General features: G+C 40.4%; 1 protein-coding gene across 2 annotated transcripts in view; it reads left to right on the top strand.

Annotated features, from left to right (window-relative positions):
* The window catches only part of Adk (adenosine kinase), a 407,022-nt gene that overhangs the window by 16,125 nt on the left and 368,469 nt on the right, over positions 1-22,428 (top strand). Inside the window, exon 1 of one of the 2 annotated variants that reach the window (XM_075949365.1) lies at positions 15,583-16,061. The exons of the other annotated variant lie outside the window; for it this stretch is intronic. Coding sequence (XP_075805480.1) covers positions 15,598-16,061 — 464 coding nt within the window. The 5' untranslated portion in view covers positions 15,583-15,597. Of the gene's footprint in view, positions 1-15,582; positions 16,062-22,428 lie in introns of those variants that run through there. 2 annotated transcript variants of the gene reach the window in all.

Below are 22,428 nucleotides of genomic sequence, written 5' to 3' on the forward strand. Positions count from 1 at the left end.
CACAAGCACACACCTGAGCCCTCTGATCGTAGTTCTGTGTGAAGTGTGCCTGCGTTCTGAAGACTTGCTGGTATCCTGTAAATATCAAGTCTTTAACAGTTTCCTTGTTGCCCATAATCTTGTCTTTTTAAAAAAAATTTTTTTCAACTTGACAAGAGTCTTGCTGTGTAGTCCTGGTTTGTCAGTAACTCATCTTATACACCAGTCTGGCCTCGAATTCACAGAGAGCTGCCTTCTAGGTGCTGGGAAGTTTCTTGCCTCCTTTAGGCATGGTTTTGCTTCTTTAAATTCGATTAATTCTTAGCCTTACTCACCAAGGACTGCTTGGAAGGCCGGAGGGAATGAGAGTGGGAGAAGGATAGAGTATTGGCAGAGGGTAAATTCCTACTGTGGGTGGAAAGTATTCCCTCCTAGAGCTGTTATTTCCTGTAAATCTTGGCTCGCAGACCTCAGGATGAGCCAGAAGAAGCTTGGAAATGGTGATTCAGAGTTACATATAGGTTTTCTCTGGGACTCATCAGACGTGGTTTAGACTCCAGATGTAATGCTCGGAGAGGGTCTTCCAAAGACAGAGTCAATATTTGTGTTGCACTGCTGTGAGGATTGAAGCCCGGAGAGGTTAATTAGTTTCTCTAAGGAAACACAGCCAGCTTACTCCCTTAATATTAAAAATCAAATGTGAGATTTGATCCCACATCTTTTAACTTCCCATTCTAATATATTCTAAAACAAATGAAGAGTTGTTTTTTTATTTTCTTTAAGATGAAATCAACATATTTAAAGAAAATAGTAATTACTTTCTGCTTACATTTTCTTCTTTCTTTTTTATTGTTTTATTGCGCTATACATTTTACTTTGCTACCATCCCTTCCTCCCCTCCCCGCTCTGACCTCACCTGTGACCCCCACCCGCTTAAATTTTTTATTGATCTTTCTGACATCATCACCTAAGCTGTCCTTAGCTGAGGCAATAGATCCAAAGGTCAAGAGTTCCTCCATAGTGGGCTCTCAGCTCACACTCAGGGCCTTTGGCTCTTGCTTCTTGAAAAGCCCTTAAAGTGAATTCTGTGTACAGTAGACGCACACTCTACTTAAATAAGCTTATGGCAGTGTGTTCAGTGATCAATTTTCAACTTTCGACTTTCTAGTTTTCTTTCTTGTTTTTTTCTGTTGTTGTTTTTTTTTTATCTTTTGTTTTTTGAGACAAGGTGTCTCTGTGTAGTCCTGGCTGTACTGGAATTAACTTTGTAGACCAGGCTGGCTTTGAACTCACAGAGATCCTGTTTCTGCTGGGATTTAAAGATCTGTGCCACTATCACTGGCCTTCAGTTTGTTTTTTTAAGGCATGAAATTTAAATAATTTGGCTTAATCTTTTTTTTTACATTTATTTAAATATGTATACCCTCTGCGCCACATTTCATGTTTGTCGATTCTCCTACCTTCTGAGTCCTGGGGGTCAAACTCTTCTTACCATGCCTTTATCTGGTGAGCTCCATGTGTGTAGTGTTTTCAACTAAGAGTAAATACTCTCTGTGGGATGTACTTAATGGTTGTTCCACCAATGGCTTCACTCATTGAACTTGAATTTTCCAGCAATAAAAACCAATTTTGCTCATGGTTACTAGGGAAGAGATACCATACTTGTCCTCGGCTCTCACAGTTCGACTGTTATCTTTTAGTTATGAAGATAATGTAGGATGGAGGCTGCAGAGGTGGCTCGGTAGTTAGCATTGTCTACTGCTCTTTCAGAGGACCCTAGTTTAGTTGCCAGCACCTGTATCAGATGCTTCTTCTAGCCTCCATGGGCACCTGTAAATACATGGTATAAATATATGTGGGCATGTGTGCATACATACACATACATAAAAATAAAACCCCAAATCTCTAAAATACAGGATAAAAATGCAGAAACTTGGGTTCAGAGAGTTTAAATATTCTGCCTATAATCGTACATTAAGTTTCGGGACTAGGATTTAAACTGTAATGTGACTTATAATGTTTTTTATCAATTATCTACAATTTTGAGATCGAAACAACAATCAGTAATGTATAGAATTAAATTATTAGACTTTTGCTTTAGCAGGGAACAATTACTAGTAATCTTCTAAGAAACTGCTAATCTGTTACTACTGTTAATAATTTAAAATTCTATCAAAAAAGCAGAGATGCGCTGGGCGGTGGTGGCGCACACCTTTAATCCCAGCACTCAGGAGGCAGAGGCAGGCGGATCTCTGGGAGTTCAAGACCAGCCTAGTCTACAAGAGCTAGTTCCAGGACAGGCTCCAAACCCACAGAGAAACCCAGTCTCGAAAATCCAAAAAAAAAAACCAAAACAAAAAAAAAAAAACCAGAGTTGAAGCCAGGCAGTGGTGCTCACGCCTTTAATCCCACCACTCAGGAGGCCAAGGCAGGCAGATCTCTGAGTTCAAGGCTAGCCTGGTCTACAAGAGCAAGTTCCAGGATAGTAAAGACATTTGAGAAATCCTGTCTCGAAAAACCAAACCAAAACAAAACAACCAGAGATAAAAATTTTTTGCTGTAGAAATATCACACAAATAGCCTCAGGCCATGGAATTGTATAAATAAACAAACAAAAGCCTTCTGGTAGCTTGTGTTTAGGTGAATCCCCAGCACTTAGCAAGCCGAGGAAGGAGGATTGCAGTTTTGAAATCAGCCTGGGCTACGCAGCAAGACCTATCTTTAAAAACAATGTGACATGGCTAAGCAGGTCACAATGCTTGCCACTAAGCCTGATGACCTGAGTTCCTTCTCTAGGACCCACATGTTGGATAGAGAGCACCAACTCGAAACATTGTCCTCTGATCTCCACAGACATGTCATGGCATGTGTGAGACCATGAACATAGTACATAAATGCCAAAAAATGAAAAAAAAAACAAACAAATGGTGCCAGAAGTAATAGTTCATACTTTTATGAACTAGCAATCAGGAGGTAGAGGCAATTACATTTCTATGAGTTGAGACCAATGTGGTGAGACCGAGCCAGTTAAGGCTACACAGCAAGACACAGTTTCAAAATATCACAAAACAAAACCAACAAGAAAATAAATAAAAAGTAACCTTTAAAAAGAAACGTTGAAATTTCTAGGTAGCTCGTTTAAAAACAATCATGTATATTAGTGTTTTGCCTGTATGTATGTCTGCATACCCCTTGTGGGTATTGGTGCCCACAGATGTCAGAAGAAGGCATTGAGTGCTCAGGAACTGGAGTTAAAGATTGTTGTAAGTCACAGCGTGGGTAATGTTGAAATACGAAGCTGTTGAAATACGAAGCGGCGGGCTGTGTCCCGCCATCCAGCTAGCTTTACCAGAAATAATTACACGGAAACTGTTTTCCTTTTAACACTGCCTGACCCATTAGTTTCGGTTTCTTCTTGGCTAGCTTTTACATGTTGATCTAACCCATTTCTATTAATCTGTGTAGCCCACGAGCTGGCTTACCAAGAATGATCTTAACCTGCATCTGCCTGGAGTGGGAGAACCATGGCGACTCCCTGACTCAGCTTCTTTCTCCCAGCATTCCGTTCTGTTTACTCCGCTTACCTAAGGGTTGGCCTATCAAATGGGTCTAGGCAGTTTCTTTATTATTAAGAAATCACTCCCACATCATTTCCCCTTTTTCTGTTTAAACAAAAAAGAAAGGCTTTAACTTTAACATAGTAAAATTACATATAGCAAAACAGTTATCAAGCAAGAATTACAGTTACAATATTTATATCTATTTTATCTTTTATCATAACTAAGGAAAACTATAACTATCTATTCATTCTTCAACTCCATCAAAGACTCCAGAAGGATATAATACTACCTAAGTAAACAAGAAATAAGAAAACTCTAGAAATGACATAGACATCTCGCTGCCTGGACAGTCTCCCAAAGTTCTTTTGTATGGTTGGGGCATCCATCTTCAGCCTTCAGGCCCATAGTATCCAGCAGACATTTCCATGAAGCAGGAAATTTCAAAGACAGTTCAGTCACTATCTGCTGTGTCCTGCAGAATGTCTCGCAGACTCTTTCATGAGTCATGAACCCCAAAAGACCATCTCACCTTTAGGCAAGTTCAGCAGTCCTTTCTCTGCGGGTTCTCTGTGTCCATTTTATGCAACAGTCCAGGCAAGAGCAGTTTCTTGCCCAAATGGCTATCCAACTCCATAAGGATCCTCTTCGATGCCCATCTTCCTCTTGAAGTAGATTGGTGCCGCCAGGAGCAGATATGTCTCATTGTCATGAAAAGTCCTAAGTTATTAAAATATTAAATGCCATATTCTGTAGTCTTTGGAAGATATGAAGAATGTCTATTTAATTGAAATGTTTCTCTATATATCTAGAAAATCTAACTAACATGACTACAATCTTGACTATTATTGATGATTATCCATTAACCTATATTTCTTAATTATACATTACATTTTTAAATGAACTACACAATCACAATACCTTAATCAAGATCAGAAATACATATACATATAACAAAATTGACCTTAAAATCCACACCAGTGCAAATTACTCATACCTATATCATTTACCCCTTTAAATGTAAAAGAACATTTATAAACAATATTTTGGGAACATGGGCGCAGTTTTTTTCTCTCCAAACTGCTTCCTGCTGAATGGGGGCGCTGTTAATCAGATCATTTAGGGTGTAACCTGTGTGCCAGGTTTATCTCAGTTGGCAGTTGAGTGAAGTAATTTTTTGAGGGTGTTCACAGGAACTTTTCGGGAGGTTGTGGTCTATCATACCATATCGGGATAGATGCAATCCACAGGGTGTGGTCCTCTGTGAAAACAAAAGAAGACCCTCTCCAAAGCATCATATCCTTAGACCCAAATTCTGAAGTCATACCCTCATGATATCCGTTCTGGTTCCACTTGGCAGCCCATAGAATGAAATGTCTCTCTGTACTTAGCTCCTTCACAGTGAAAAATTTTAAAGAAAACACAATGTACATAATCCAGACTCTCTGTGAATTTTCCATTTTTACGTGGCTTATTTTTCTTTATTTCTTTTAATCTCTTAACTATCTGTACTCTGTCTCTTTAAAGACTTTACCTTTTTTTTTTTAAACCATTAACTTTATTCTCTATTTTTTTTTCTTCTCTCTCTCAAGCTTATGTACATTCATCCAACAGTGTGGTCTTTTATGTCTGAATCTGTTTTATTGTGAATCTGTAACATTTTTTTACTATCCAGGAGCATTTCTTCAAATGTTAAGCAGTTCTTAAAAACTTAAGTTGCGCCATGTACAGGTAATACGGTACCGCCTGTGTCCTGCCCAGTTGAAAACCTTAACTGCGCTGTTTTTATGGTAATTTAGTTCCTGCCTGAGACCAGCACAGTTCAGCATGGCAGAGCTGAGCCAAGCCGCTCCTGCCTCAGAGCCATTTGGTGCCCCTGAGCCACACACAGTTCCAGGCACACAGCAGTCCACATTGCCATCAAGCAAGCCGTAGAGCTTTACTCCAAATGTTCCATTTAAAAGCTCTGTCTCCCACAGGAGCCAGACAGAGATCGCAATGGTGGCACAGCCCAGAAAGCCGGCATTTTAAAACAGCCAGTTTTTTCCTGCTGCTGAGTCAGGACAATTTCTTTGCGGCACGCAACCCACAAACAGCAAAAAGCTGTCTTAAATTCTCTCTCTCTCCTTTTTAAGCCCTCTCAGGTTTTACGTGGAGTTCATTAGCACGTTGGGTACCACTCTGTTGAAATACGAAGCGGCGGGCTGTGTCCCGCCATCCAGCTAGCTTTACCAGAAATAATTACACGGAAACTGTTTTCCTTTTAACACTGCCTGACCCATTAGTTTCGGTTTCTTCTTGGCTAGCTTTTACATGTTGATCTAACCCATTTCTATTAATCTGTGTAGCCCACGAGCTGGCTTACCAAGAATGATCTTAACCTGCATCTGCCTGGAGTGGGAGAACCATGGCGACTCCCTGACTCAGCTTCTTTCTCCCAGCATTCCGTTCTGTTTACTCCGCCTACCTAAGGGTTGGCCTATCAAATGGGTCTAGGCAGTTTCTTTATTATTAAGAAATCACTCCCACATCAGGGTACTGGGAATTGAACATGGGTCCTTTGGAAGGCCTGTGCTCTTGATTGCTGAGCCATCTTTTCAACCTCCTCCTTGAGTATGACTGAGTATGATTGCAAAATTGCAACCTTGACTATGATTGCAAAATTTCTTTATATAGCATTTAAAATATTTTAAAATTTCACTTTTGTCATGCTTGATAAGCATAGGGAAAAAGAAATAGGAGGGAAGTAGATTTTGGAATATGGAAGGGAAAGAGAAATCTAAGATATGGTCAAAAAAGAAACATTTCGGTTTCTCTTAGCTCTTCCTGATTCCTTTATGACCTCCTTGTAGGTTCTTGGTTTTTCACTCTAATCTGAGATATGTGAGTTTGTAAGAAGCTTCTGGTTATAAATTGTAACACATGGGCTCTGCATATATTTTGTAATTCATGTGGGCTGTTAGCCTGGTACAAGAAAAAGAGCTTTGACTTAGGAATTGGATGTGAAGGTCTTATGAGGGTTTTGTACTAAGTTTGTGAATTCACCTGTGAAAAGAGTACAGACGAAAGTGTTTTTCAGACTAAATTATGAATTAGTCTTTTGCATAACCAGTATTTTATAAATGAGAAACAGAAGCATATTGGTGGTCAACTCTTATAATTCTCAGTACTAAGGAGGCTAAGGCAGAAGAGCTTGGATTTGAGGCCAGACCGATGTTCCTTAATAAGGAGGTGGAGGACGGGTTGAGGGGAAGGAGAGGGTGGAAAGTATCAGTACACTCTGACTTTGTGAAACTGTGTTAGTTGTGTGTATGCACAGGATCTGTTGCTACAGTGTAAATGCATTCATAGTGACTGTGCTTTCCAATTCCAAAGTTAGGGGCTTTTGTTAAACTTAAAGAGTTTGTGGGTCAGAAGTTCAGAATGGGACTAAAGTATGTATCCAAGACTTTTTTCTGATGTGGGAGTGTCATATCAATCTGTTGATTTCTTTGGCTAAGCAATAAAGAAACTGCTAGGCCCATTTGATAGGCCCACCCTTAGGTGGGTGGAGTAAACAGAACAGAACGCTGGGAGGAAGAGGAAGTGAGGTCAGACTCTGCAGCTCTCCTCTCCAGAGCAGACGTAGGAGAGACGCCATGCTACCTGCTCCAGGGAAGATGCACGCTATGAAGCTCCGACCCAGGATGGACTTAGGCTAGAATCTTCCCGGTAAGCGCACCTAGGGGCGCTACACAGATGATTAGAAATGAGCTAAATTAATATGTGAGAATTAGCCTAGAAGAGGCTAGATAGGAATGGGTCAAAGCAGTGTTTAAATGAATACAGTGTCTGTGTAATTATTTCGGGGCATAAGCTAGCCGAGCCGGGCAGGCGGCTGGGGGTTTTGGGGACGTAGCCCCGCCGCCGCTCCATATTACTACATTTTTCTTAATATCTAAGATTCTAATTCTCTTAATTTTTGAAAGATGATTACCTTTGATATGCATGGTAGCACATGCCTTGAGTCCCAGGCAGATCTCTGAGTTCGAGGCTATCCTCTTCTAAAAAGTGAGTTCCAGAGCAGGCAGGGCTACACATAGACCCCCTCTCCCCTCCAACGAAAAAAAAAGATGCTTATTTTTTTCCTAATTTTTTAAAACATTTTATTTATTTATTATGTATACAGTATTCTGTCTGCTTATGCCTACAGTCAGGAAGAGGGCACCGGATCTCATTACAGATGGTTGTGAACCACCATGTGGTTGTTGGGACTTGAACTCAGGACCTCTGGAAGAGTAGCCAGTGCTCTTAACCTCTGAGCCATCTCTCCAGCCCTCCTAATTGTTTTTTGAAACAGAGTCTCAGTATGTGTCCCAGGCTTGCAACCTTTCTGCCTCAGTCTCCCAAGAGCTAGGATCTCAGACATGGGCTACCATTATAGGGTAACTTTTCATTAGTCAACTTTGTGCTTTTGAGACAATATGTGTCTCCGTAGTCCAGCTGACTTTGATCTCACAGTCCTGCCTCTGATACCCATGTGCTGGGATTACAGACAAGTGTAACAATGCCCCACTGAGGAATATTTTTTATCTTAAATTTATGTGTTTGTGTAGGTTTGTGCACATGTGAGTACAAGTACCTTCAGAGTCCAGAAGAGGGCGTCAGCTTCTCTGGAGCTGTAGTGTCAGGCCTTTGAGAATTGCCTAATTTACAAGTGTGCTTAATTAAAGAGCCATTTCTTCCAAGGAAGAGTTTTTATTAAAAATTATGCTGTTGTTATTACTATTATTGTTACTATTAATGTGTATGGGTGTTTTGCCTGTATGCATGTCTGTACTTGCCTGTTCACCTTGTAGGCCAGAAGAAATTATTGGATCCTGTGGGACTGGAGTTACAGATAGTTGTGAACCTCCTTGTCAGTGCTGGGACTTGAACATGGGTCCTCAGGAAGACTAGCCAGTGCTCTTAACTACTGAACTAGCTCTCCAGCCCCTAAAGGAAGAATTCTTAGATGTCAGTTCCATCATTTCAAAACTAACCAGGGAGATATGACTATTTTTTCAGAACATTTTCTATTGCAAATGCATTCTGTGTTAGAGAACACACTTGAGTTTACTCCTCTATGGAAAATGGCAAGCATTGGGAGTTAGACAAAGGACTTACCTCTCAGGTTAAAATTTTTAACAATGGAACCTTTGTGAATATTGTGGTCACTTCTGGTTTTTTTTTTTTTTTGGTTTTTTGAGACAGGGTTTCTCTGTGGCTTTGGAGCCTGTCCTGGAACTAGCTCTTGTAGACCAGGCTGGTCTCGAACTCACAGAGATCCACCTGCCTCTGCCTCCCGAGTGCTGGAATTAAAGGCGTGCGCCACCATCGCCCGGCTCACTTCTGAATCTAACACGATTTTAGTGAGAAATAATTTTACCCATATTTAAATTGATTATACAAACTAGATATCTGAAATAGAAGTTACTAATAATAGTTATTAATAATAGTAAAATGCCTACCCCTAGCTTGACTCATTTCTGACCTTCCTTCCTTCCTTCCTTCCTTCCTTCCTTCCTTCCTTCCTTCCTTCCTTCCTTTCTTTTCTTTATCTCTCTCTCTCTCTTTCATTTTAACTTAACCAGTTTGTCTTTTGCCTCTGGGCTTTTATCTTTCTTTATTTCTGTATACCTTTCTTTACTTCTTTCTCCATGGTTTGCTGTATAGCTTGGCCGCTGGCCCCTAGCATCCTCCTCTCCTTGTTCTCTCGTTCCATCTCCTTCTTCCCAGATTTCTCCTATGTATTCTCTCTGCCTGCCAGCCTGCCTATCCTTTGTCTTGCCTTCTATTTGCCATTCAACTCTTTATTACACCAATCAGGAGTTTTAGACAGGCAAAGTAACACAGCTTCACAGAGTAAACAAATACAGCATAAAAGAATGGAACACATCTTTGCATCATTAAAACAAATGTCCCACAGCATAAACAAAGGTGACACAGCTTAATAATATTCTACAGCATTTCCCTCTTTTATCTAAATAAAAAAGAAAGGTTTTAACTTTACCACAACAAAAACAGTTATCAAGTAAGATTTACATTTACAATATTCAACCTGTTTGTATTCAGCAAATTCAGAGAAAACATTACATTATTTATCTTTTTGCAAGGATTTATACCTTACTTTTTATCATAACTAAGAAAAACTGAAATTCTAAGTATTTAGTCTTTAACTCCATCAGAGACCCCAGAAGGAAGTACTAATACTTAAAAACAGAGACCTTTGCCTAGACAGTAAGTCACCCAGAGATCCTCTGCAATGTTGGTGCATCCAATTTTAGCTTACGGTCCTAGAATATCTGGCAGACTTTCCAGTGAAACAGGAAGTTTAACGGACTACACACCTTGTATTGGCAAAGTTCGTCAGCCACTTTCCTCTGTGTCCTGCAGAAAGTCTGGCAGACTCTGCTGTGAAGCAGGAACCCTGAAGGACCATCCCACCTTGTTTTGACAGAGTTCAGCAGTCACTTTCCCATGGGTCCTGCATGTCCAGTTTATACAGCATACTGTCAAGCGGTCAAGGGAAAAGCAGTTTCTTGCACAAACGGCTAACCCTGCCACAATGAAAGCAAACTTCTATGGAGTTTCTTCAATGCCCATCATCCCTCTATGAAGTAAATTGGTGATGCCAGGAGCAGATATGTCTTATTGTCATGAATACCTTAAGTTATTAAACATTTTAAATGCCATATTCTATAGGTCTTTGAAGTGTTTGAAATTGTCATCTGATAAAATGTTCCTGTGTAACATTGAGAACATATCTATTGTGACTACAAGTTTGAGTATTGTACATTAACTACTAACCTCATTTCTTACTTATACATTGCATTTTTAAATCATTTCATAAGCACAATACCCCAAACAAGAATGGAAGCATATACACAGTGTAATAAGATTAACTTTAAATTTGTATCAATATATCATATGCCTACCAATGCAAAATATCTGAGATTAATAGTCTTTTTATCCTATACCCTTTTGCCTTGGCTTCCTCATAGTGGTATTATACTCTGATGGCCTGCTCTGAAATTCTTGGAGGATGGGAATGAACATTTTTTTCTTTTGATTTTAAAAATAAAAGTCATTCTAACAAATGAAATTGTGGTTGAAATGTTAAAAATAGAGTTCCAAGAAAAACAATCTCTGAAAGTATTTTGTAAGATGCTCTAGCTATTTAGAAAGCTGTGTGTGACTGGATTATTGCCTTGTGGATAAAATTGTGGGAGACTTGGGTATTTATAAAAGTCTTAGACATGTCAGAACACCTTATGTTCATTCCAGTGATAATGTTTGCTGTAGTGTATGTAATTAGCCCAGTTCTGAAGGCAGACTATCATGGCTGGATGTCTGGTCTATGAAGGATGACATGAGGCAAATTATTTAATCATTTTGAGCTTCAGAGTTTTTCCTCTGTAAAATGTGATACTAAAGTCTCCCCTGCCAGGGCTGTTGTAATTCAGACGGGAGAGTACTTGCAACATACACAGCATTGTGTCTAGTGTAAATTAAGTTCGCGAATGTAAACTTAGTTTTACATCCCTTTAGGCTACTGTGAGAATGCATACACAAGTCAAGTCACATATTTTATTTTTATAGGTAGAAAACAAGCCTGGAGGGATAGGAGACTCAGTGGTTAAGAGCACTTGCTGCTCTAGTAGAGAACCGGACTTTAGTTCCTGGCATCTACATGGTGGCTCACAATGGGCTGAAACTACAGTTCCAGCGATTCCTTTGCCCTCTTCTGATCTCCACACGTGTTGCATGCATTAGTGCACTTACATACAGTGCACAAAATACTCATAAAAGAAAAATAAATCTTAAAACAACAGAAAGCATATGGTTCAAGACAGACTAGAAAATAAATTGTGTTTCCTTGATTTCTCTCTACTCTGAGAAGTCTGCTCTTCCGAGCTCCCAGTCTCTTTATCTGTGAGCTGCAGCTCCATCCTCCACATGTAGAACTCCAGCAGGACCTGCTAGCTATCTCACAAATGCCTCCTGGATCCAGCTGCCTCACATCCGTCCCTATCTGTGTGCTTCAGACCACTTACATGTGTCTGCTGGATTGCTGTGTCAAGCTTCTGATTTTCTTCTTTGCTTTCACGATTCTCTTCTCCATTCTACACACTTAATGTCTGGGAATCTTTTAACAAAGTAAGATTTTTCCTTTGTTTAAAACTAAATGATAGTGGCTTCCTGTTATGTTCCTAGGCTCATTGTGTCTCAAAGATCTGTGTCTTGTATTGGCTAGATGATGTGTTCCTCGATTTGTTTTGTTCTTTTCTGTTTATTTACAGTGATGGTTGAGTTCGTCTTTTGGGTATGGTTGGCGTGGAATGGCCTTCCCCTCCTAGCTCTTGTAACTTAGTTCTCCCTTGGCAGAGAGAGAGAGAGAGAGAAAGAAAGAGAGAGAGAGAGAGAGAGAGAGAGAGAGAGAGAGAGAGAGAGAGAGAGAGAGCTTCCTTGACTATCCAAAGCAAAGGAGATCCCTGCATTGATGTCTTGGTTGTGATTCTCTGAATACTGCCATGGCCAGCGGAATGACTACCGTGAGAGGCAAGAAAGGAGTTCAGCTCAATACAACTACATCCCAGGTTCTGACCTGGAGTAGTTTATTTTAGTCATATTTAAGCACAGACAATCTGACAAAAATTTTTTTGGTGATAACCCAGTCCCATGTACTACAATAAAGTTTACGACGTGATTACATTGAAACTCTTAAAGTACATCTTGCATAAAGATGGGATGGATCTGTTGATTTATAAGAGTCTGGGGGAGGATCTGGTGTGGTCTTGGTCACACAGATAGTGCAAAGGTCACCAGGCTATTAACCACATCCACTCCCAGTCTTCTGGATGGATAATAGATGATGCACACTTTCCTTTGAAGGAACAACTCTGTCTGTTAACATTTCTGGTTCCCTTAGTGCTTATCTGTGGGCACAAGAACCTCTGTGCCTCCCATATAGCACAGATTATTTGGTTCTTGTCTGTTTCTTGGTTATTCACCTGTAACACTTTAGATTGAATGTAAATCCATAAAAGGAGCATTGTTTGTTTATCTTTGCTGAATCTCAAAGGTCTAGCATGGAAAAGGAGATGATGTATACAGACACACACACATTGTGTGTGTTAATGTATAGGTGTATAATGTATATGTGTATTAGACAAGGTCTCACTGTAGACCTGTCCTGAAACTTGCTACACAGACAAGGCTGCTCTCAAACTCACAGAGATCCACATGCCTTTGCTTCTTAGTGCTGGGATTAAAGCCATGCGAAACACTAGATAAATATTAATGAATGCTTGGGAAGCAGTGTTCTGTACTTTTAAATAGTTTTTCTTGCGCACTAGACATTTGTAGGTCACTGAAAATTAAACACTTGTATGCCTGAGAGAAAGTTTTGTTAAAAAGTTTTACTAAATTAAGTTTAGCCACTCAAGTGTTATTGTACACTTCAAATTCTCCAGTAAATTGTCAGGTTCCATTTAAAGATTGTTAAAAATGGTACATTTAAGTGAAGTACAACCTAAGAATATGCAGCTAATCAGAAGATATAGATTTCTTATAATGCCTCTTGAGATAGCTACATACTCCAGTGTTTATTTGAACGATCTCTCTAACTAAAACTAATATTGATTGGTTCTAGAAAGAAAGGACTTGATTTGTATTGGACACAAGAACACAGTTCTTTCTCCAGTGAGAACTGAAGTGTACCTGTCTGTCACACAGAGTGAACTCCTTTGTGTTTCAGATAGGGAAGCTTAACATTAACTGCCAAATGATTTGTTGAAGGTTAGAAAGTTTTTGGCAAGGTCACAAATAAAATTCCCATCTTCTTGGGACTGGAAAGGTGGCTCAGTGATTAAGACCATATTCTGCTCTGTGGAAACATTTTATAATAGCTGTATAATCTATTTATGAAATATTAGCTTAAGACAGGCTTACAGTACATGATACATTTTTGGTATTGTTAATGCTAAAGTTTGTAACAATATAAAATATTTGTATAAAATATGTTCATATTGGCCTACTTTTTAAATAAATAATTGCTTCAAAAAATGAAATTTCTGATACATGTTGCCAAAGACTTTCCAGAAATGTGCTCATTTATATTTTACTAAAAACATTCTAGAGTGCTTTTTAATTTTATTGTATTCTTAAAAACAGGCTGACTGCATCTTAGAGCATTACTGTTATTTCTGGTCTTGGAGCATCTGTTGAAAAGTTTAGTAGGTGGGTCCGCATCTTTGTTCTGCTATCTAGAGTCAGTTAGCCACTTGGGGTTAGGTGTCTGTTTGCTCTGATACCAACCTCCTAACCTAAGATTAGATAAAGTACACAGAAAAGAAGTCACGAGAGGAGTTGAGACTGAACCGAGTGCATACTCCTCGGCCTCCATAGTTGTTGTTTTTTTTCTTCCTCCTCCTCCTCCTCCTCCTCTTCTTCTTCTTCCCTTTATTCAGTTGACTCTGAGAATAATCACATCCAAGGCCATTTTGTTGAAATAATATTTTTGTGTTTAAATTTCTGAAGCAACCAGTATCTAAATATATTTTTCTGAGCCTCAAGAAAAATCACATTGCTTCAGTTTTAACATTAAAATTAAGTACATTATGTTTTTTCTTGGTTCCTTCAATCACAGCTTCAAAATGATTTGTGTGTGTGTGTGTGTGTGTGTGTGTGTGTGTGTGTGTGTGTGTGTGTGTGTGTGTGTGTGCGCCACTTGTGTGCACGTTCTCTGGAGCTGGAGTGGTTGTGAGCCACCAGATACGGGTGTTGGGATCTGAACATGGGTCCTCTGGAAGAGCAGCAAATGCTCTTCCCCTGAGACATTTCTTCAGCTCCCAAAGTATATCCTGTCACCTCCCCTCCCCCTGCTTTTTTCTTTTCTTTTCTTTTTTTGAAGCTCAAGGGCGGTTTATTAGAGTTCAAAAGGAGTACCTTAAGGTGGGCAAGCTGTAAATCTTTAAGAAGAACGGAGAAACCTAGCAGAAAGTCATGCTGCTTGAGATAAGGCAGGAGGGTCAGCCACCTGGCAGAAAGCACCCATTTAAAAATTAAAGAAATAAAAATATTTTTTGGGGGTGGAGATGTTCTGGAGGCCAGAGGATGGACATTCAGTCTTGTCTCCATCAAATGGGTCCCACGACTTGAACTCAGGTTATAGGCTTGGTAGCAAGGCTTTACCTGCTGAGCCACCTTCCTTCCCTCCCCCTCCTTTCTTTCTACTTACAAGATAAACACTTTACAGCTGAGCTGTCCCTTCAGGCCCCCCCCCCCCATCAACCACATTTTAATGCCTGATGGTGTTGAACTTGTTTCTGATATATTTCAAACCAATGAAACTGATCACTATTTGCTCAGTAAATGAGTGCCGCTGGATGTTGTTCTCAGCTAACATAAATATTATTACACAGAGAATAAAAAAAGAATAAACAAAAGCTATTTGGGGCATAAAGCATTTATTACTCAGTTTCCCAGCAGCTTATATTAGTTTATTATTGGTTTCTTAACTCACCATAGCTCACTGTAAACTTTAACACCATTTTCTTGTAGCTTTATATGCTTGTTTTACAACTCCTGTATTGAGTCAAGCGAGGTAATCTGACCTGTGTGACAAATGGAGCATTGGGTAGCTTGGTTCACAGGGTGTGTGTAAAACTTAAGTGCATACCCTGGATCACCTGAGTACACGCTAACAGGACCGGATGTCGGGACCTCTCCCTCCTAGATCCTGCTGCAGTTTAGGGACCCCTGAATACATTTATATTAGATAAGCCGCCTTAAGTCTTTCTGAAGTTCAAGAACATTTGGGATCATCATCTGCAACCGACTCCCCGTGCAGCAGCTTGGAATTAAGCATGTCCTGCAGCTGTTGCCACGCTTTCAGTTTTCCTCCAGCTGAGGTTTCCTAGGCGGCCTCTTTTCGTCTGCAGCTGAGGTTTTGACGTAGACTATTTGCCCTGACAGTGTCCCTTTTCCCGGAGCTGTAAAGGGACCTGAGCTCGCCGAGGTAGAGCGTGCCCATGTGACTATGAACCCCGTTGCCAGCGGCGCGGCCATTTTTGAGGCGGGCACTCAACCTCTTTGCCCTGTGGAGCCGGGAGGGCAACGGGGATGTGGTTACCAGGACTCAAGATGGCCACCGTGCCCGCTAGCCAGCCCTCTGGCAGGTCAGCTAGTCCGCGTGGCGGCGAGCCTGCCGGAGCCGCTCGGGCGGCGAGCCGCAACGCTCAGGGCTGGGGGCGGGGCTGCAGCGGCCTGGCGGGGGCGGGGCGTCCGCCCTCCTCCAGTCGCGGCCAATCAGCGCGCGGGGCCAGCTCGCCCCGGGCCGCCCGCGCGCGGGGTGTGTGAGGACGCGCTCTTGGTCACTGAGTGCCAGAGCTGGGGAGCAGTTGCTGTGGTACCTGCTGCTGCTGCCGGGGTTGACGCTGAGCATCGGACACCGGGCACGGGGCGCTGTGCTACAGGACGGGAAGGTGACATGACGTCCTCCAGGTAAGCAGAGCGCGGCCGCTACAGCTATGCCCGGGCTGGGCGTGAGCTTGCTGATCCCTGGAGAACTATCGCCCCTTTCCTTGGATGGTCTGGAGCTACCCTTTCCCGCCGGTCTCCCTCACGCTGGATGTTCTCACACTTTATCAGGGCATTTCTGGCTTCCTCCGAAGTTTTTGGGTCTGTGGCACAAGGCACTGCCCTATTTGTCGCCGCTTGCTTGAGGTGACCCTTGCTCAGATTTCAGGGTCTGTGGCTTGTTTGTATGTTTTTAATGAATTTCTCATGAAAATGTAACTACCCCTCGCCCCCACCGACCCACCCAGGGATGATCCTGGCCCCAAGGGAATGTGCCATGCACAGTGTGTGCCCATGCCTGTGTGTCATGCCGTCTGATACAACTTCATAGTTGGCCATGAGCAGATCTGCAAAGTTGGCACTTCTCATGTAGATTGTTCCCAAGTTGTGAAATTGTGTGTCTAAAATATTTGCCTATGACTGGAATTAGTACTCTCGTTCTTGAAGGTACCATATGTTTACCTACTTTTATCGGAGCGTCACAAGAGAAATTAATTTCGTGAGATGTAGAAATATAGTGAAAACAGGCTCACCCAATCACAGGTTCAGGATTTTGATTATTCTTTTTTTTTTCTTTTTTGGCAAATGGTGATACCTAAGTTGCCTTGCTCACTTTATTTAGCTTCTACTGAATGTTTATGTAAATTTGACTATTTATAAAAAAGATAACTTTCCTCATTTACCCAGTGTTTTGGAATGCCTTTTAAAAAGTAGATCTTGGTCTTTGTTTTTCAAAAGAAAGGGAGGCCCCAGCTCAAATCTGTGAGCTTTAAAGGACTTAAGTCCTGGTAATTTAATGCATTTTGGATGGTAATTTTGGTACTCACTTAGTACCTAATCTTCAGGTAACATAGGATGCAGCTCGGTTGCTGCCTTTCTCTTAAATGCACAGTTTTGCAGTAAGATTAACAAAGAGTCATTATGCGGGAAGAAGTTAGGTGTGGCAATATGGAGCCCTATACAGGCTTTTTGGTAAGTAACATTGCAGCATATCACTACACCTTTTACAGTTAATGGCCTTTCAGGATGGATTAGGATAGGCAGTACAGCAGCAGTTAATCCCCACTCTTCATTCCTGCTTTTCTTCCATCATCACAGATTCATTAGGTGTGCTAGACAAATGCTTTCTAAACAATCTTCTCTTCTAAGTGATTTTTGTTGTTGTTGTTGTTGTTCTGGGAATTGAACTCAGGGCCTGGCACATGACGAACACATCCTTTGGGTGGTTTTAATTGCCCATTTCTTCCTGTCCACTCCTCACTGGAGAAATGTCCAAATATGAAGCTTCTGTTGTTTAGCAGGTAGCAGCAAGATATGTCTATAACGTGGGAATCCAGTTTTTTTCAAGACTGATGTAAAGTTAACACCAGCCTTGGAAGTATTTTGGAAAGATGGATAAGTGATAGTGAAATTTTTGTCTGCTTCTTCAAGGTCCATTTAAAGTTTTGAGCTACAGTGACGTGGCTTGAAAAAAAAATCGCTTTGTTGTAGGAATTAAATTGAAGAAAAGTTGAGAGCTTTGCCCAGAACTTGTTAGTAGCAAAGTCAGGAAGATCTTGATGCCTTTGTAGAAACAGCACACTATTTTTAATTTTCTGAAAAATTATGCAGATGTGAGACATCTGTAGGAATTCTTTGGCTTTTCTCTTTCTGGTAACTTGGTTCAGACATAGGCAGGGTGGATGTAGAAGGGAAGTGGCAGTTTGGAAAGTTCCCAGCGAGGCCTGCAGCTAATGCAGTTATAGCATTTCTTTAGCTTTTATCAGCCATGGTGTTAGGCGTGTTCCTGTTTACTGTTCATTCTAACAGTAAACCCAAGAGCTAGGTATTAAGATCCTTTTCTGGTGATCCCAAGTTATCAAAATCTGACCTCATGTCTTGTGTTCTTGCTTTTGCCTCACTCTTAAAATAATTGTTGCTAAATATAGTAATATGTGACTTTGAAATGGCTATCAAAGAATATAGGATTAGAAACTAGACACACCTTGAGTCTAACTGAGGCTCCTTTCTAATTCTTTTCTACCACGGGCTTTTGTTTAATGATAGACCTCACTGTTGCGATATTAACCCGTGTCCTATAGTGTTAATGGGAAAATGAACTTTAAAACTTTGTCTTGTTTTGGATATTTTGAGACAGGGTCTCACTTTGTAAACTAGGCTAGCTTAGAACTTGCTCTAATAATAGCCCAGGCTGGCCTCAAATTGAAACCCTCTTGCTTTTATCTCCTGAGTGCTGAGATGATAGGTGTGTGCCACTATTCGTTCAATGCTTTTACATTTTAAGATGTTTTATGAGTGGAATTTAGTTTTTGTCTTAAAAGCCTTAAAAACATTTCCCTAGGGAATGATGCCATCTGAAGAGGAAAGACATGTTTTAAACCTCACTTTATAGACAGGAACAAATATACCTATGTAATTGCTGCACTTTACAGTTGACGACACTAAAAATTAGAGGTAGTGTGATTTGTTCACGTTCACATAAATTGTTATGCGCCTTGAACTGGGCACAGGACTTCTACATCTCTCACTCAAGCCTATCGAAGTTAGCGAATGCCTCACTAAATCCCTTTTTAGTGTAGCAGTCAACTCTTAAGGCTATCTCATTATTTTTTTAAAAATCTTTTTTTTTTAAACTTAGGGTCTTGAATGATTTGACTGAAAGTAGTCTGATTTTCATAATTTATATTTTGTCCACTGTTAGTGACGAAGAAGCTAAATTTATGGCTTATGACACTGATTTCTTTGTCATGTGTATCAGATTCTAACTGGTCTTCATCTGGACTGTGATACAGCATATTTGATAAACTAATGCTTTTGTTACTCAGTTGTTCCAATAGAAATGTTAAAGCCTTAATTAAGCTTAGGAGACTTAGTATTTAAGTTTTTTTTCTTTCTCTCTGTGGAAACTGCTTTAGCCAGGGTTAGAGTCTAAGTTAGAATGTAGACCTTTGACTACTGCTTTGTGTATGTTTTCCTAAAATAACACTTTAGAAATTTCCACGTGAACTTTGCTTTGTCTTTATAACTTCAGTGTACAGTCTGGTTGGGAACCAGGTTTGTGGGGCACAATGTAGGGGGCAGAGAGGGTATGAGCTATGCAGTCTGGCCAGGCTAGGTCTGGCTGACACTATTTTGGGACTGAGTACAACTGTGCCCTCCGTTGTCTTCATTCTGGAACTGCTTCTGTGGGTTAAGCCCACTGGAAAGTTTGTGTGGGCTGTGGGTGGGGTCCTGGGGTAGTTTTCACTGTAAGACTCTGCAGTTTTGAGGTACATCCAACAGAGTGATCCAAACCACTGAGAAGGAGAGTATTATGTGGAGACCAGAGTTGGGCTAAGATGGACTTTTGTTGAGATAGTTTCTTTCAAGTGTTTGGACAGAGTTTTCAAATTCATTTTAGGACCTGTGCCCGCCCTTCCTTCCTTCCTTCCTTCCTTCCTTCCTTCCTTCCTTCCTTCCTTCCTTCCTTCCTTCCTTCTTCCTTCCTTCCTTCCTTCGAAAGAATTTTAAAATTCAGATTGCTAAATAAACTGTTATGTCATAAGATTACTTGGTGGGTCAAGTAAAATTTTAAGATACACTAAAACTACTTCATTCATGCACTGTCTTGAGGAAACGGAAACAGGAACTTTTTCCTATGCTCAGTGTTGTAAGCTGCTAATGCTCGTTTTTATAAATAGGTCATCTTTGTTTGAGAAAACACACAAGGTTTTCTAACTCTAAATCCTTCCAGTCAGAGAGTTGCTACATTAAGCAGAACTGTCAAAGATAAACTGGAACCAAATGATAGTTGACTGTCCAAATGTTAACCCTTTCCTGTGCATTGACTTGCTGCCATGTCTTTATCTCTGGTTGTTGCTTTTAAAAATTGCTGCAATAAAACATAAATGAAGCTGTCTTAGAAGCCAGGTGACTACAGATCCCAGTTTGCGCAGAACGGAGCTGGATGATGACTATTATCTTGACAAAATTACTGGTAGTTTTTTTATTTGTTCTTGAACGCATTCCATTTGGAGAGTAAATTATCTGGTCACTTCATGTATACAGTATAATCATATTGTAACAGCAGTTCTCAGTTGTTGAAATGTTGTTTAAAATGGGCCGTAGATAATGGCTGCACCCCCTTTTTATGGTCTATATCTGGGTGTTTTTCCTAGACCAAGCATTTTTATATTAAAAGAGTTCTGAGTGTCTCAGTGTAGTATATTGAACAAGATAACACATTATGTAAAGCTTAGAATCATTTATTTGCTATCTGATTTTTGGAAGGTTATGTAATCTTGATGAATCTTTTCCTAGGAATTCTTTCCTACTCTGTTAAACAGAGATAATAATAATGGCCTTCCCTATTATTGTTGTTGTGCGGGTTTCAAAAGGAGCTCACACAGTAGAAGGAGAAAGAGCCTACTCCTGCAGATTGTCGTCCGACTCTCACACACACAGAATAAATAAATGTGCGAAACCAGTATTATATCACTTAGGGGAACTTGCTATTAGTGGAGCATTTACTGTCAGGAGAGCAGGGATATAATAGAGGAGTTGGAATAAAGATTTTGTGGGTCAGGGGTAGAAATAACCAACATGTTTGTGTGTTGAAAAGAATGTCCCAATAGGAAATGAAGCAAAGCAAAAGAGATAATGCTGGTCAGAGATAAATTTTTCTAGAATATGCAACTGGAGATAAGAATTAGGATATAAATGGAAGGGTTGTGTAGCCAAGGGTAACACATGTTACCCTTTTTAGTTTGTGTTTTTTATGCCAAAATATATATACTGTAAAATCGTAGATCCTGCATCCACTGTTTGTTTTTCCTTCAGTGTTGGAGACTGAACCTTTAATGTCACGCATGCTACACAAATGCTCTACTGTTAAGCTACATTCCTGGTGTAGTCGAGTGTTGACAGTATAGTTGCTTGTGCAAATGGCGCTCAGATCTAGATATGGACAACTTTTGAGAAGTTCCCTTTTACCCCTTTTAGTTAATCCTGTTCCCCACACCATCCAGACAACTACTTTCATACTTCCGTTAACACTGATTAATTTCGTCTTTTCTATAAATTTATATAAAGGGTCTTGTACAGGGCTCCTTGGGTTTGCTTACTTTTGTTTATTATAATAATTTGGAAATTCGTTTGATACAGAATGTGTCAAATGGGGGAAATGCGAGTTAAATAATCCCAAGCTAACTACAGATAGGGTATTCTAAGGTTTTTTTTTTTTTATTAAAAGGGAAAACTCACAGAACAGGTATGGGGTCTAACATCAAGGTGTAGAGTGTGGGAAGAGAGAGGCTAGCGGGCAGACTGCGGCCTTTTGGCATCCCAAAGCTATGCCTCAACTTGGTACAGCCTCTCAAAGGTCTTTGAAGGTCCCCACCTTTTGTTTCACCCCCACTTTTGTTTAAATAAGAGTTCCAAACTCAATACAAAACCATATACAATAAGAACAGATATCAAGTATAAAAATTAGAATCTATCTGTGTGTGTTCGGTTCAAATGACTGTACAATTTACATTAATTCTTCTGATCATTATAAGTTACCAATTAATCTCCCACCTCCCTTTATTTTACAGTACTGGGAATTGAACTTTGGGCTTTGTGCATGCTAGGCAAGTGCTCTACCACTGAGCTATATCCCAATCTTCCTTTTTTATTTTGAGATAAAGTATAACTGAGTTTCCCATGTTGACCATGAACTCACTCTGTAGCCCATATAAGCTTTGATTGGCAAGTTTCCTGAGTACGTGAGATTGTGGGTCTGTCCTGTCACACCTGGACTGACATCATAGCACCCCCTACTTGTCCACCCTGTTCTTTTTCTTTATGGTATGGTATGAAGAATCAAACCTAGGGCTTTCCAAAGCTATCTATCCCCGAGTTATAGCTTCATTGCCAACTCCCATGTGGGTCTCTCTTTCTCTCTCTCTCTCTCTTTGAGGAAGGGTCTCACTATAAAGTCCCCTCTGGCCTAAAGCTTGCTATATAGACTGGTTTTGGACTTAGAGTTATCCTCCTGCCTCTGCCTCCAGATTAAGGGTATACTAATGTGGTGGGACCTTTTAATTAAGTTTTAATATGTGGGAATTTTTTTGTTAAGTCTTATTTATTTTATGTGTATGGGTGTTTTGCCTGCAAGTATATCTGTGCATAACATGTGTGCTTGCTGCCTAATGAGTCCAGAAGAGGGTGTCAGATCTGCTTGAACTGAAAATTACAGACATTTGTGAGTTGCCCACCATGTGGGTGCTGGGACTTGAACCTAGGTCCTCTGGAAATATAGCCAGTGTCGTTA

This window comes from Microtus pennsylvanicus, chromosome 15 (assembly GCF_037038515.1).
Source record: "Microtus pennsylvanicus isolate mMicPen1 chromosome 15, mMicPen1.hap1, whole genome shotgun sequence".
NCBI lineage: Eukaryota > Metazoa > Chordata > Mammalia > Rodentia > Cricetidae > Microtus > Microtus pennsylvanicus.